This window comes from Alosa alosa, chromosome 23, assembly GCF_017589495.1.
Source record: "Alosa alosa isolate M-15738 ecotype Scorff River chromosome 23, AALO_Geno_1.1, whole genome shotgun sequence".
NCBI classification, from domain to species: Eukaryota; Metazoa; Chordata; class Actinopteri; order Clupeiformes; family Clupeidae; genus Alosa; species Alosa alosa.
Window position 1 is genome coordinate 17243327 of NC_063211.1, and position 16601 is coordinate 17259927.

At 45.6% G+C, this 16601-nt stretch overlaps 1 protein-coding gene across 1 annotated transcript in view; it reads right to left on the reverse strand.

Moving 5' to 3' along the window:
* The window catches only part of LOC125288317 (methyl-CpG-binding domain protein 5-like), a 31974-nt gene extending 20320 nt beyond the window's left edge, over window positions 1-11654 (reverse strand). The window contains 5 exon segments of the mRNA XM_048234583.1: window positions 1070-3577; window positions 4433-4613; window positions 5097-5199; window positions 5384-6261; window positions 11588-11654. Coding sequence (XP_048090540.1) covers window positions 1070-3577; window positions 4433-4613; window positions 5097-5199; window positions 5384-5496 — 2905 coding nt within the window. The 5' untranslated portion in view covers window positions 5497-6261; window positions 11588-11654.
* Window positions 11655-16601: the final 4947 nt, after the last annotated feature.

A 16601-nucleotide genomic window follows, 5' to 3' on the forward strand; every position in this document is an offset into this window, starting at 1 on the left:
AAGCTTTTAGTGGAAGGCTTGTCATCTGCTGCATCCTCCAATGATAGTTTTCATTTTGGATGGATGGCAGGGCAGTTCCTTCTCATCAAAATAGTTAGCATTTGTACTGACTCACGAATGTAACATTACATTTAAATAAGCTTGCTCTAGAAGAGAAGGTTCTACTTCTAAGACAAATTCACACTGTTTGGTAAACTGAAAAGATAGGGGGAAACATCCAGGAAAAAGGCCCCTCAAGACGATCCGTTGAGAAAATAGCATCAGAGTCTCCTCTGGATTTCCAAGAAAGTTAGTCCTTGGGGCAAGTGGTTTCACTACAGTAGATAATGTATGCATGGAATCTTGGACATATTACATAGCCAAGAGGCACTGGTGATTCAGGCAAGCGCAATGAAAGGAAATATAATCTTATCTCGAGTCCAAATCTAAACGCAGTGGACACATTAAAACCAAAGAGGATGAGTCACACCAAGGGAAAACACTGAAGGACAAACCTCCTACTTCCTACGAAAAACAACCAAGATATCATAATACTACTCTGTATTCCAACCAGAAAGGATTCTCCTGCATCCTGCATAAAGTATGGGAGAGCAAATGTTTATCAACATGGTGAAGAAAAGCACTGGAATTCATCATCCTGGAAGGCTGCCGGAAGCCATTCTTCATATAGAGTAGATCTGACTAACTACAAAGCAATTAAACTGATTGGAAAGCAAAGCGAGCCAGTCAAAGCTATTGCTGCGGCATATGAGACATAACTTTGGAAATTCCTCTATGCAAATATTTGGCTGACTGCCCAAGTCAAATGGCTTCCTAACTCTGGGCCTGGATCTCACAACAGATACAGTATAAAAGCTTTGGACCAGAAGCACACAAACACAAAAAGTAGCCTTTTGTTACAAGAAAGCTATCTGGTATACGTTAGTCGTCTACCACATGTAGTAGTGAAAGTTATGTTATTTACAGTACCCCAAAGATAAAGTGCCATTAGACTGTTCAGGGGTAGATAGAAGATATTTGAGACCCCCATGGTGTAGAGCTCCCTGGGTGAGACGACAGCCTCGCTTACCTGGCTCAGAGATGGCCTGGCCACAGCTTCCATCGTTGCTGCTTAGCATCATCCCTGAGACATTTGCACGTCCATGGCTGAGGGGATGTCCCTGTTGCTGCTGCTGCTGTTGATGCTGTAGGTAAGACAGTTGCTGTGGGTGAGCGCTCAGGTGGTTCATTGAAGGGTTATTCATGGGGTGCTGGCCGCCTTGCCCCATGGGGCCGCCGCCGCCCCCCATAGCCGAGGCTTGAATCTGGTTCATCATCCCGCCACTGTAGGGCATCTGGGGGCCCTGGCCCGGGACACTCATGCTGGGGCAGCGCATGCCGTCACCCGGGCCATGGAGCCTCTGCTGTGCCTGCAGGTTCTGGTGGCCTGGCCCGCCCGACATCACCCCGTCGCCAAAGTGCATCTGAGCCGGTCCGGGTCCAGGTCCAGGTCCTAAGCCAGGCCCGGGGCCCATCCTGACGTTCTGGACCATGTGCGAGTTCTGGGAGCTCATGGACTGGAGCAGCTGGGCCATGGAGGTGTTAGGGGGCAAGCCAGCGAGCCGCGACGGCGCTTTCCTCATCTGTTCAGGCGGGGGAGGGGGGCCACTGGGCATGCGTGGGTGGCCGGCCATCTCGGGCTTGAGCATGCTGAAGACCATGCTGTCGTGGTGACTGGACCCGGCGCTGCTGCTGCTGCTGCCGCCACCGCTACCACCACCACCACCGCCGGGCTGCTTGCGCTTGCGGAGTGGGTCCCTTTGCTGCGCCATCAGCTTGTCTCTCAGGGCGGCGCGGCCACTCTGCCCGCTCTCGCCGCCCACGGAGTTGAGCAGCATGGCCGAGTTGGGAGGGGGGAGCATTGGGTTTAAAGTGCTGTGCCCATCCACTCCCTTGCCGCAAGGATGCCCACCGCCGCCACCCGTACCTCCGCCTGCACCACCGCCATTGCTGCCCATGCCCGCCCCACCTCCACTGCCGCCACCCATTTTGTTTTGATTCGCTAGCTGTGCTTTGGCTGCCGCTGACAGAAGGCTACTGGCTGGGAAGGAGGCTGCGTTATGCTGGTTGAGGATCTGGTTGAGGGGCATTCCCAGAAGGCCTGGGTGGTTCTTCTGGGTGTTACCCCCACCACTACCACCAGCTGCACCACTTCCGCCACTGCCACTACTTGTACCACAACTAGCACTGGCCACTGAGGTGGGAGGGGGGAACATGGGGTTGTGCTGGGCGCCAAGGGAATTGCCCATGCCTGCCAGCAGCTGGTTGGGCATGTCTTTGTATTGGTGCAGAGCGTCCGGCTTGGCCGAGGAAGGGCTGGAAGGCATGGCTGGCCGGGGGGAGCCCAGAGAGGACCTGGGTGAGCGAGGAGGGACCTTTATGCTGCCACAGGGCACCTGGGGCCCCGAGGGCATGGCGAAGCTCCCGTGATCGGACGAGGTGGAGGATGAGCGAGAGCGCTGTGGCGACGATTCCAGGCGGCCGTGCGGCGGAGGAGCGGCCATGTGCACCGGGGAGGTGACGGGGGACGGGGAGATGGAGGTGGCCGCCGCCGACGTTGGCTGAGTCCTCTGCAGGTGGCCGCCGTGGCCGACCGGCCCGGGCTTCACCGTGGGCAACGGGAGGTTGCTCGGCAATGGGACGATGGCAGGAGGGATGTTTACATTCATCATTGGTACCTGAGAGTGGACGCCAGGAGGGAAGCCGGAGTTGGGGTTGGCCATGGGGTTGGGATTGACCGGCTTGCTTGGGATGGGGTCCAAGATCCCCAGGGGGTCCTTCTCGGAGCTCAGCGGCTTCTTCTGGAGGATGCAGGCCGAGGGCATGGCAGGGGGTGTGGGGGGAGGGTGGGGCGCGGGCTGGCCCTTCCCATGGTGAAATACTGCTCGAGGCATGTCCATGCCAGGGGGGAAGTTGCACATGGGTTTCTTCATGATGGGGCTCTTGTTGACATTAGGGGGTGAGAGGGGTGTGTTAGTCCTTCCCGCCATGACGCAGGACGCCTGCGAAGCGGGCGAGCCGTGGAGCATGACTCCCGGCGGCGACAGGGGCGTCCGGCTGTTCCCCCCGTGGATGGGGATGGGGCTGCTGCCCCCCTGGAAAGCACAAGGGTTGGCCCCCGCCCGGGCAAAGGCGTCCGGGCTGCCCAGGGGATCAGTCCTTGGGGACAGTGGGCTGTCTCCATACACCTGCGAGCCGCTGGAGGTCGGGCTGAGCATGCCGGCATGGTGGTGGCCCCCAGCCCGGTAGGGCGACTTGGGCCCCGGTTCGCCGCTCGCCAGCCTCTGCCTCTGGTAACCAGCATACAGCTCCTGCTGCTGCTGCTGCTGGTGTTGGAGTTGTAGTTGCAGTTGGTGGTGGTGGACTGCACTCATGTCTTGGGGGTGTGGGTGTGGGTACGGCCGAGCACCTGCCGCCATCATCATCTTGAAAGGGTTTTTGCAGTCGGACGCCTGGCCTGGCCCGGACAGGCCCTCGTGGGACTTATTCCTTATTGCTCTTGGGGTTGCAGAACGTGTAGCGCCCCCTGCTGCAGGTCCTGGGGAAACAATGAGGGGGGTATTAATGAGGGTTATTACACGGCTCTTCACAAAGCATATAGAATGCTCCATTGACTTGAATGGGCTTTCCCAAAGTAGAGAAAAAGTACTCTTTTCTGATTGGCTGGTGGGGTGATATTTTACATAATGGGGCACCTATGTAGTAGGTCTGGTAAAAAAAGTTTAATCACCGTTCCATATCAATGCTTATGAATGGTAACTATAACAACCATAGTAGAACGATGTTTGAGCCTGGAAGCAGGCTTCGGGAATCAACTGTAAACAAGCTAACTGTCCACGCTAGCACTGTTAGGGCCAAAGAAAGTTGGACAACAAACTGAAGTCGGCTCCGCTGCACATCGGGGAGGTCTTTGTCTCCGCCTCCTCCATTAATTCCATAATTCCTTGGCGGCCGTTATCCCTTACATAGATCAGATTCACATCTGAGCTTAAGTGTGATTTCACAGTAGGCAATTCATGCAGTCTTGCACTTGTCAAAATAATTATTTTTATAACATACAACCTTTTGGGAATACCTACTGCAGACCTTTCATGACTAAAATCACTCACAGGAAATCATAAGAATAGAAAAGCATAATATGTGTCTAACTAACTATGACACAAAAATGTACTTTAAACTTGTGCTGCAGCTACTGTGCACAATATTTACAACTAAACATTGTGACCTACAATGGAGTGGAGCAGAGGTAGAATTGCCACCAGAGAAAGCCAGGTTCAGAGTCAGAAACCTGGCCATGCAAGTCCCTATGGCTTTGGATGAAAGTGTCTGACAAATCTGAAAATATACCTGTGCTCAATTTCTAGAAAGCACACACACACACACACACACACACCTGTAGCCCCTCCTGGACTAGTCAGGCCTAACGGGGGATGAGGCATCTCCATGCTTTTATGCAGAGTAGCCACGGCGATGAGCTTCCTCTTATGTATGCAGAGCTTAGTGACATCCTCATCGGCCTTCACATCCTCCGCTGTCCTCTGCTTCACCGCAGCCCCAGGGTCAAAGTTGAAGACCTATACACACACAATGTAAGAGTTTGTGTTGACATGGGTAACACTCGTGCTGTAGCCCCTCGGTGCTCACAGAGCAGGACCAATAATTTAAGATTTAGTGTTTTAAAAGGGTAAACAAAGTGTGGCAAAATGACAAAAGGAGTCACATTTCCTGTAAGGTGCACCAAAGTCATATTTACCCTTTAGTTTACCATCAATATGAGTTATTGTTACTGTTTACATAAAAGAAAACTGTTGCTGTTTACATCAAAAACACCACATTGCTATTCTTTTTTTTTAAATTAAATATTTTACACTGATTTTAACACATATGTTAATGCTAATTACTTGAAAACATACAACTAACATGTAGTAAGTATGGTAACTTAAGCTGTTAAAGTTAACACTTGGCAAACGAGTGCTTCATGTTACCTTTTGCAGAGTAGGCATTAAAAAGCAGTATTAGCTCTGCACAAAGTAAAGCACATGGCAGAATAATCGCACCTTAGGGAGGATAAGGGGACACTCCAAACCACATTTACAGGTCCCATCCGTCAGCAGGTAGGACTTCACCTGCTCCAGGCTAGACAGCACAGAGCCACTGGGACTGAGGGGGAAAACACACACACACACACACACAACACACAACACACAGAGAGAAAGAGCGAGAGAGAGGGAGAGAGAAAGAGAGAAACAGACAGGTATCATTAAACAGTGCTAAAATATAACCACTGCAAATATCTTAACCTCAGTCCACATTAGTTCTGGAAAGACATCTGGCGCTGAGGTACCTTATATAAAGGACCCCGGTGGGATCCACCTTGCGCTTCCAGCCAATGGGCACCTGAGCCAGGCTTGGCTGCCCCTCCATCTCCCCTCCGTCGCACTCTTTCCCTCCATTCATTGTTCTGGGGATTTAGCAAATGACTCCTCGGGAGAGATCACACGTCCTTCAGTGTCCTCGGACGACTTATCATCTTTGTCTTCTTCGGGAAGAGGTGGCGGCAGTGGCAGAGGTGGCGTGTGGTAGCAGGGGCAACCCGGGGAGGCTTGCGCACTAGACAACTATGCTTTCTCTGCCCCTTGACACAAAAATACGCAAGTGTCGTCAACGTAGAGACAACACACGGGGGTGAGGTGAGGGGGGGTTTGGGGAGGGAGTTGGGGGGGTGTTTGAGGCCAGACTCACGGGCGAAGCTGACCGCCCTGCTGCCGTTGTTTCATGACTTCGCTGAGTGCCGGCAGAAGTTCCCACAACTGACTCGGGCATCCACAGCCATGGAGGCTGAAGCAGTTCCTCAGAATGTCACACAAAGAGAGCGCTTCATAGAACAGGGAACCACACAGATACAGGGAGGCAGTTCATACAAGAACATAGTTTAGGCCGAAAGGTTGGTCGGGGGCGGAGGGCGGAGTAGGGGGCAGGGCTTAGGACTGGGGGATGTGGAGATGGGGTGGATTGGGGGGAGGGGGGTGGGATGACTGTCCTTAAAGGGACCCTTCAGCACAACGGGCTGCTGGTCAGACGAGAGGGTGCTTCGACATTTTGTTTTAACCTGAGCTAGTTGAGGTGGACTCTCCTAGGGAACCCATTGAGGGTGGAGGGGGGGCTGGGGTCAACACTATGCAGTGCCCTATGATGGCTTATTATGGGGTGTCCTCATGCTCCCTGTGAAAAGAGAAAAAAAAGATGCAACAGGTCAGCATCATAAAATCAGTTTGGTGAGACATCATCCTTTTTACACCAGTGAATGAGCTTATGTTACAAAATAAGTTTTGTAAGCACACATTAAGAAAATCTCAAAAAACAGTATTCTTAGATAGCTACACTGTAGCTATGAGTACAGTGAATAGATGAAGCAGAGGATCCTTTAAAAAATTATTCTTAGTCTGATTCTTATGTCATCAGGCAGAGACCGTGAGAGTGAGGGTTTGAGAAAAAGAGAGAGAGAGAGAGAGAGAGAGAGAGATAGAGCAAAGAAGAGAGACAGGAGTGCAAATGGTGAAAAGAAGGCAAAGGAGGAGAGCAAGCAAAAGTGAAAGAAAATAAGATAGAGAGAAAGAGTGAGAGTGAATGAACAAGAGATGGTGAGGCAAAATGAAAGAGAGAGAGAGAGAGAGAGAGAGAGAGAGAGAGAGAGAGAGAGACAGAGAGATAATGCACTGGCTGAACCTTGGCTGATATTATATTACATACATTCTCTCACAGTGGATGAATCATGCTCTTGCCGTGCATTTCCTGTTGTGGATGACTAATGCAGACCGGAGGGAGCAGCAAAGCCCAGCCATACAAGCTCCACTCTACACTCTTTAAAAACAAACAAGCGAGCGGGATACATTTTGTGGCATTCTCCTTTGCAGCGATTTGGGAGTTACTTTGCCTGCCTTAATTTTTTGTACTGTTTGTGCATTTCCTCGTGTGCCAAGAAAAAAAAAAAAAAAAAAAAAAAAAAAGATTTGATCTGGGAGGGGTGGGGGTTGCGGGTTATTGCCTGCTTGCTTGCTTACACAGTATGGCGCGTGGGGGGTGAGGACAAATTAAATTGTATGCATGAAGTTCAGACCTCAATACGGTTCCGCGTGCAGTGAGTTTGAGGGCAGAAATGCTTAGTGGCTTCTAGGAAAAGGCCAACAAGGAAGGGAAGGGGAGGAACAGGGTGGAAAAAAAAAAATGGAGCAGCGACTCTTACAAGGAGGAGACTCTCCCAGGGGAGGTCTGTAGTACATGCTGTAGCCCTTCCACATAAGCGCTGCTCCCCGTACAATATTCTAATCCTCGGGCCGGACTAACAGCTTGTCTTCCTAACTGCATGCGAGTGTCTGACTGTTGTGTAGCACTGAATCCGTTACATATCCTGTTGCATTGAGTCATGTTTCTTGTTCAATAGAATTCTGAAATTCGCCTACAAAAAGGACCCAAAGCTGCCATGGTTGCCATTATAAAGCTATCCAGGTGCTAACCGATGCTAACTACCTATTGCAAGTTGCACTTCAAGTTAGCTCTCATGTAGCAAAAATCAAAGTTCGCCGTCTTAAAAGGGACACCAGGCAACGTTTTCGTGTTTAATCATCTTCGTAAGTCGGTATATGGTTAAATGACTCATTACGGGGCGAATGAAGGCTCTCTCGCCCGCCCTTACTGCCTGTAAGAAAGAATATCTCACTTGCAAGTTCGGTGTATCCTACCCACCGACCTTCAGTCTCACAAAGTCTCAGACATCGCGAGAAGTAGGATCAGTTTACATCCTGCATCCCCAGCACAGAGGCAGGCTAACGAAACGCTAGCGATTGTTGCAAACGTGTGTATAATGGCAGAGCCGGCGAATAAGCAGCGAAAACCCTTGACGGAAGATGCAAAGAAAAGGAAAAGATCTTCAGACCGAGCGAGGGCTCGCACACGTATTGACATGTACAGACGGTAGGGGGAGCTTCATAGAGAAAAAGCCTCAGGCTTGCCTGGTATCCCTTTAACATACCGAAGATCACAAAACCCACTCAAGGGCAGATGACAAAAGTGTGTAGGTCAAAATGTCTGCATTTCAGACTTCGTCACCGTAAAAGTTTAACAAGTGCGATTATTCAAAATCCCGCAAATACCCAGCTGTTGTTTTTTTGGGCGAACTTCAGAGTTCTATATAGCAGAATGTGGGCGAGAGAAAGAGAATAGAAACAGGTGGCTATATTTTGACATTCATATGTATCACTGTTTATAAAGTGCTCTTAAAATTACATATAAACAACTCGCCAGGGATTTCTGACTAGGTTTCTCTTGGTCAGTGGCGTAATGCGTTTTAGGTAGTGTGCGATAGCGATTTTTAGATCATGTGTTAGACCCCTCCTTAGGTTGTTAACTGCCACACCCTCTTGGCGCATTGCTCAACAAAAGAGACGGGCATGGCGAAAAACTCGAGTGTACGTTAGGAATAAACTTTGTGTCGGGATAACAACGCACTTTGTGCCAGGTTTTGCGTCGCCCAGGGTGTCTTACAAAGGTTCTGCTCAAAATGTTGCAGTGCATCACCATGCACAACACTGCTTCACTCAGATCCAGTTAGGTCATTCTGATATAATATGATCAAACTGATTTTGTCACTGAGGCTTGCTTGCGTCGTGTGCAGTTATGATACAGTGAAACACATTTGCTTCTTCTCTTAAAGAACTATCACCGAACACCAGTGTTGTAGTACTCGAGTCCGAGTCATAAGCTAAATTTAGAGACTCGTGACTTGACTTGGACTTGAGCACTGAATGACTCAATCTTGGACTCGGATTTGTACATTCAGACCATTCAGACTTGGAAATTGAGACGAGGACTTTTTTTGGTAATGTCATCATTAGGCTATAATTGTAATATGTCATTAGAATACTATTTGGTATATGATTTTAATATCTAAATTATTTTGAGTATTAATATTAGTGCAATGGAATGTTACTGCTTCATGTCATACGTTATGCCATTTTCAATACAATAAGGAAAATGCCTGGAGACATGAATGCCCGAAGGTCGTCCGTTTTGCATTTAATAGTGACTCGACTCTGGTCTCGACTTGGACTTTTTTTTTTTAATGACTTGGACTTGACTCCGTCTTGAACACTGGAGACTCGAACCTGGACTTGGACTCGAGACATAGTGACTTTCCTACAACACTGCCGAACACATCGACTTATGGCCTAGGCCACTGCCTTAGCATGCCCCTGCTCCGGATACAATATGGTACGACATTTAAATTATCATGAATAGGGCTGGGACAACGCGTCTGACGTAATCGATGACGTCGATGCAAAAAATACGTTGACGCAAAATATGAGCGTTGGTTCGTCAAGCATAACGTGTGCTGCTAAATAATTTTTAATTTTACACCTTCAGTGTTTTCCATACGTTGACTAATCTGTGGCTGGGCACCACGAAATTAAAACCGGCCACGACACATTGATGTTGTAGGCCTACTATTTAAATTAAAGATAAGATAAAATAATTTCATTGAAGATAAAATAATTTCATTGAGCTGCACTTTTTACTCACACAGCCTTTCCTCGCCCCGCCCGCTCTCTCTCGTAACAAGCCCGCTGCTCCTCCTCTGCATGTGCATTTAACAAAATATTCACGATTGTTGAAGGATTGTTGTTGCCACATAGAAGCACTGCATAGAACACAGTGGGCTAAATAGCTATTAAATCCACTTAGCTTATCGTGACCATGCTGCGCAAATTTGCAGCATTAAAACTGCTGAATTAAAGTTAGAGTAAACTCTGCTAAGGTCTTATCACAACACAGTACATTGAGGAGACTAAACTAAGTTAAGTTACAGTATGCAATCAAGCAGTATCTCAAAGCTAACGTTAGAATACTGTTTGGGGGTCAAGTTTAGCATGCTTACTTGCAGCTGCTTATTCGTTACTCATGCAGGGCTCATTTTATTGACTCTGAATGTTTTCAAAATCCTGATGTAAATGGAAAAGTGTTTTCCAAGACTCAAAAGTGCTTGTCCAAAGGAGAAGTACGAACCGTTATTTGAACTTACTATGTTATGAATTGCATCCACACATCAGCAGCCTTTTAACTGTGTTAATGTTAATTGCAAGGATTCCCACACGAACGTCTTAAAATGACTTAAAATGGCACTCAATTAGACATACACTACTGAACTTTATTGAATGCTACCTCTGACTAAGAATGCATTACTTTGCACTTGTATAGTCTTTTATTTTGGAATCTTAAGAGCAATAAACATATATTGCAATGTTAAAGAATTCATGTTTTTTTAATTCAGATGTGTAAATAAACATGTATAAGTTGCTATTAGTGAATTAATGGGGAGATAATCGAATCGAAATCGAATCGGACTGAAAAAATGAATCGTTAGATTAATCAATGCATCGAAAAAATAATCGCTAGATTAATCGTTTAAAAAAGAATCGTTTATCCCAGCCCTAAACCTGAATCATTAATCTAGCATGACGACTCATTGACTTTGGAAATATCCTGCATTCACTGAACTTTAAAAAAAAAAAAAAATATTTTTATTGGTTGACCTTCTAAGACATCATTGCAAACTGGAATGCAGCATTGCAGCCCCTCGATTACATTGTTTTTGTAGTCGTTAGAAGCCAAAATCGTTATTGAAATCATTAGCCTATTGATTAAATCCACAGTGTAACTATGCTTATCTTCAGGCCAGACAAACACTTCTTCAGGTTAGCAGTACTGGAGAGACTTGTTGATATTTGAACTCAACAGCCAAACAAATAGTCACCTCCCTGCATTGCTAGGTTTGTGGGTGCAAACTAACACCACCTGTTTCTGATTGGCTGGAATAGTGTTGTGTGAGCAGGTGCACATATGTATGTTTGTTTTTAAAATGTACAGAGCCAGGGCTATATTGGATCGTGAGGCAATATTTGCTAAATGTGAGAAAAAGTGGATTGGTTTTGAATCGCTTACTTTTCCTTTAAACCACAATCAAAGAGGACATCTACAGATAGGCTACTGCCTCAGCAATCCTTTTTGTTACTATGGCATGGACTACAGGCAAGATGAAACATGGAAACACCACAAAACCATCTCTAGTCCCGATTTGTGGGACACAAGTGATTTATGAGGTACACTGTGATCCTGTTCTGATGGGTCATCATGACATTTTTCATGTCGCTTGTATCTTCTTTTGGTGCACACTGAACATATGTAGCCTAGACTCAGATACTTATGAACACAGACAGACACTGACACAAATATTGTAACCATGACCCATGAGAATTATGTCAATTGTAATAGTCACCTGTAATCAGTCACCTACATCAGTGTCATTAAGGGCTGACTGCCCAATGAACATATCCAACACCCTCATCTTAAACACATCTTAAGGTAAACATCACCACATCCAATTGTCCTGTAGTTCATCCCCTTACAGTTCACAACATCAAAACCAATGAATTCCTCGACCAGAAAACTACTCCAAGATTCTATGCCTATTTGACAAGTTTACAGTGTTACTTACACCACACCAAATATTCAGAAATGTGGAACAGGGTGAGAATGCACTGGAAGAAAGCTGCTAGCTCCTAACTCTGACTGGTGTTAAGATATTTCATTCGCTTGCTGGCTCTGCTGTGGTAAATTGCTGGCACACAATGAGGAGCACATTAGTAGTCCAACCAGGTAGGGCTGGTCACACTAGGGTCAGACAGAAAAGATGCTTGGAAACTTTCTCCGGAATTCGCTCGACCGTTGCCTTCAGCGGACAAGGAGGAGTGCGAGTGTGAGGGCTTTAGGCCCGATGGTCTCGGGGCTACTTTAGAGTGGAGGATACAATTGACACACAGTGTGGCTTTGAAAGCATATGATTCAGTTTCTGTTGTTCTACATTTACAGTTTGCATTTATTAATACAGCGGATGCACTTATCCAAAGTGACTTACAGAATTTTGCATATAGTTAGGACCTAGAATCATGGGGGTCAGACTCATGACTTAGCCTAACAACACTGCGCTCCATCAGTTGAACCATATGGGGTGGGCAAAGAGAAAAGCTTAACTAAAGCTAATTATATACTGAGGCAAAATCTATCTGCTAGTGTAATACCAAAAGTAAGATCCTAAGCACAAACGTTGGTGGATCCCCTCAATGCTTCCATCTGCCACACTATGGCTTTGTTACACGCAAAAGACGCTTTGCGCATTGAGTGACATTGCACATAATTTAAATTAGGGCCTACGGCCCGTCTAATGTCGATCTGTCTGTCTGATATAGCAGCTGAGACACTCATCGTGAGTCTGGGACCAAATGCAGGTCGGCGTTGTAGCCAAAGCACTTCAGGATGGTAATAAGTACTAATGCTGTTCCAAACAACTCAGAGGTTCAACATTTCTGCCCTAAAATTTCCCAAATGCATTTCAGACAAAATCAAGTCAAGATTTCCAACCTCCTACTAGAAAAAGTACAGTGGAGCGCTACTCAAAGTCAGACGTCCTACTGGTAAACTCCAGGTAAGTTAACCTATTGTGAATTTAGAGTCAGAATTGAACTACGACTTCTAACTTCAGAGTTGTCTGAGGACGCAGTAAGATCGTTGATAGTAGACAGCGTTTTGTAGCATGTCTGACAAAGTTCTCACTCCACCATGGACATGTATCATACTGATAATAATGTACATTTCCTTTATAATCTCAGTTGATTAAATCAACTAATCAAATAATCAACAGATTTAGTAGATGAAAGATATTCACGTCAGTGACAAAATGCAGGTTACTGAGGCTGTAAATGAAACCATATTTGGATGGACATAAGGCTTGGGTATGGCAAAAGTGACAGGGGAAGGGGGGTGGTGATTGGGGGGCCTCCGTTGTGTCGTGAGGTGATCAGGTGTGCCTGAGGTGCAACATCTCGGTGAGACGATGACCAGGGTCGGGAGTGAGGCTTGTGTGCCTGAGGGCAGATTCATGTCAGTGTCTCATCTCAGCCAGGGACGCTGACTCACCACCGGGCCAACTACAGCTGACTGCAGAGCGCACAGGGAGGTGTGTGTGTGTGTGTGTGTGTGTTTGTGTTTGTGTCTCTGCCTCTATGTCTGTGGGTGGGTGGTTAGGGAAAGTGCTGAAGGCAGGTGAAGGCCATGTCCTCAGATTAAGCATGTTCACATGCAATGACATTACTTGCAAGGCCACATTTCATATAGGCCTATCCAGCCATTTTCCACATTATATAAAAGGAATCGAATATGGACAGGTCCAACAGAACACAGACCAACCACAAGGCCTAGGCTTACATAAAGGTTTAACTAGCGTAAATAACAAAGCATGTTCAGGGGCTGGGCAGACAGATGATGACCAGTACAGAAATCAAAAACATTTTAGCAAAAAGTGGTCTTCACATTCCGTACCCAGACAAAAAGGGGTGGGCTAATGCCGATTTTAAACTGTGAACCTGTGCTTCTTAGTGACTATTATGTAAGACGTTTGACAGCTTCACAGATCTCCAGGTGTGTGGGGACAGATTTGGGTACCACATTAACGTCAAAGTGCACTGCTTTCTACATTTAAGATCCTCCTTTCTTCACATTCCCATCTCCCCTTCTCCACTGGTAATAATACGATGAACTGTTGTTTAATACCAGCACAATGAAATTACAGGGCCCTTCGCAATATGGCCCACTTTATTACACATAACATTTTTTTCTAAAATAATTTAAAATCAAAACAAAATGGAAAAAGCTAAATAACAATAGCATGATCTAATCAAAGCACCACAGCCCTCAAAGATCATAGTTTAAAACAACACTGGTAGTGCTTAACATAGTCGCTGGCCCTGGCCCTGGCCCTATAGCCCAGAAAACATTAGCATGCCCTACTACACCATCAGGACAAGACATGACTGCTCAAATGTGGCTGGTGCTAAAGGAAAAGATTGAAGAAATGTCAATGTACTACATTTGGACAGTTGACAAGGCCACCGGAGGAGAATGTTGATTTCTAAGTTCAATTCTAAGTTGGTGAGACAACTGCTTGGTAAAACGCTTCAAGTCTCCTGAATATGGTTTAAAAGTACCATTGAGGGCTTTTGGTATCTCTATGTCAGTAATTCCCCTGTGAGAGATAATTACAGGTACATATAAAACCATCCATGGGGTGTCACAAAGGTAAATCCCATTCTCTACTTGAACTAAGGTGCTGACCTAGGACTAGAATGTCTCTAATTTGACATGAACCTTACTGTGGGCCACAAGAAGGATTGAGAAATAACACAGATGCCAATTAAATAAACTTGGTACATGGGATGTCAGGCTCACATGATTAATCTACAGGGGTGTTTAGACTAGTGACTAGTGTAACACAGTCTATGCCTGTGTTAGATGATCAAAATAGTGTTATCCACATCCATGTGTAGCTGTTGCTTCTAGAATAGGGTCAAAGAGGTCACAAGTCAAGGCTACTAGAGGTTTTAAAGGCATGAATATAAGGTTAACCTTTTGATGGGCCCATATTATAGTGGGGGCAACTGATTGTCAAATCGCAAGGTAAAAACCAATGAGATGGAACAACAAAGAACAATGATATTTATGACAGTTGTCTTTAGACACGAGTTATCATTGAAGTGTACTAATGCCAAACCGTCCATGCCATATGTCACACCATTATCGACAGATTTCAGAACCGCTACCTACAAACGTTCGATGTGTTACAGCTACTCTAATTCTTCCCATTGGAATTACATACCATTTTCGATGTCAGAGATGTAACTTAACTGGAATAAGATCAATGCTTGCTCCAGATTACAATAACAACCGCCTATCAAAAACAACCCATTTGAGCTGGTGCTAGCGGGTGTTTAAATCAACCAGCTAACAAGCTTTGTGAGCAAAGACTAGAAGAGTTAACTGCGTTTGCATAGTAGCTAGCAAGCAAGCTAGCCTCTGTCTCTCACCCATCATCGACAGCCAGCTAGCAAGGAGCTACCAACCATGGCTACCGTTTATTAAAACGTCTTTGATAATATGTTACAATTTTAAACGTCCTCCATGACTCTCAGTGAAGTCCCACATTTTAATACAGGGCACTTCAGAACAAACTAGCAACCTTGCCAAGTCAACAATCAGACATAAGATAGTATTATTGACAAACTACATGGCCAACTCAGACTAATTTCGTGGTAGCTACAGTACTTAGCTCGTGGGAAATGATCAGGAACGTTAGCGTAGCTAGCCAACAACCTAGGTAGCCGATAAATCTAACTATCGTCAGCTAGCTCATCAGCTTCTGGGGTATGGCAGATAGCTAATATATTTTTAAGCCCAGTTCATGACTGTTGCTATAACGCACAGGTTTAAAACTCAACGGAACAGTGACCATTTCGCAATATATTTCGAGACAATTACCACAAACTCCAGTCAGATTGAAAATCATAAAACGTTAGCGCCACTACTAACGTTACCAACCTATTAAGGTTCAACCATACAACAAACAGCAATGGAGTACTAAAGCTAGCATAACGTTATTAACGTTTCCAGATAGCTTAGCTATCAAGCTAGCTTGTTAGCTGACGTTCGGAGGCTAACAAGCTAGCTTGGTGGCCTGACCCAGCAGTGGGAGCAAGAGGGAAAAAAAACAACAGGAGTGAAAAACAAAACAAAACAATTCAAAATAAACAAAAATTATTAAATCGCATACGTACCTTAATGATTTCTTAGTTGTATGGGATGATAAAACATGATCCGAAAAACAACTAAGTTTGTCTTCTCGCTAGCTTTATTTGAACCGAGAGCCCTGTCCACTGAAATGTCTCCAACCAGGGCCAAGGCAGAAACACAGGGAAAGGGTAGCTAACGTTAGCAAAGGGTAGTGTTGCTGAGAGCAAGAGACAGCGAAAGGAGAGGCTTTAGGATTCCTCCTCTTATTTTCATGTCCTAACAGTCTTTACCCTCATCTTTCCCGTGTCCAATAACTTCCCGAACGACTAATTATGTTGAAACAGTTCGTTTAAGCTTGTTAAAAATCGGTTCTGTCCCTTTAAAAATAAAAATAAAAAGCTTCCCCATCAACTGCCTTTGCTGGTTCTTTCTGAGCTTGGGATAGAAAGATGGAGCTCTGTACTGCGCTTGCGCGGCTGCGAAAGCCTGGAGAAGACGGGTTGTTCCAGCATGCATTTGGAGATGACAGGACACAAAGATCAGAGATGATAAAGTTTCAAGAACTTTTGAAGACTGCACATTTGTGACCTGTTATGGTCAGTGTTTACGACCAATGACATACTGTATAGAACACATATGATGCCTTGCATGACTGATTCATATCGATGCTTTTTGCAACAGTCACATATTATGGTTATGGTTCTAGGCATATGCTTTTGCTCAAAGCGACGTGCAGCAATAACATTATAATACAAAAATATACTAAGAGTAAATAGTAATAGACTGGACAAATTAACAGAGCAATAATAACAAATTGTCACAATAACAGCAGCCATACAAATATAAATGGACTACAAGGTGAACTAATTAGATAAACATCTTATAAAATA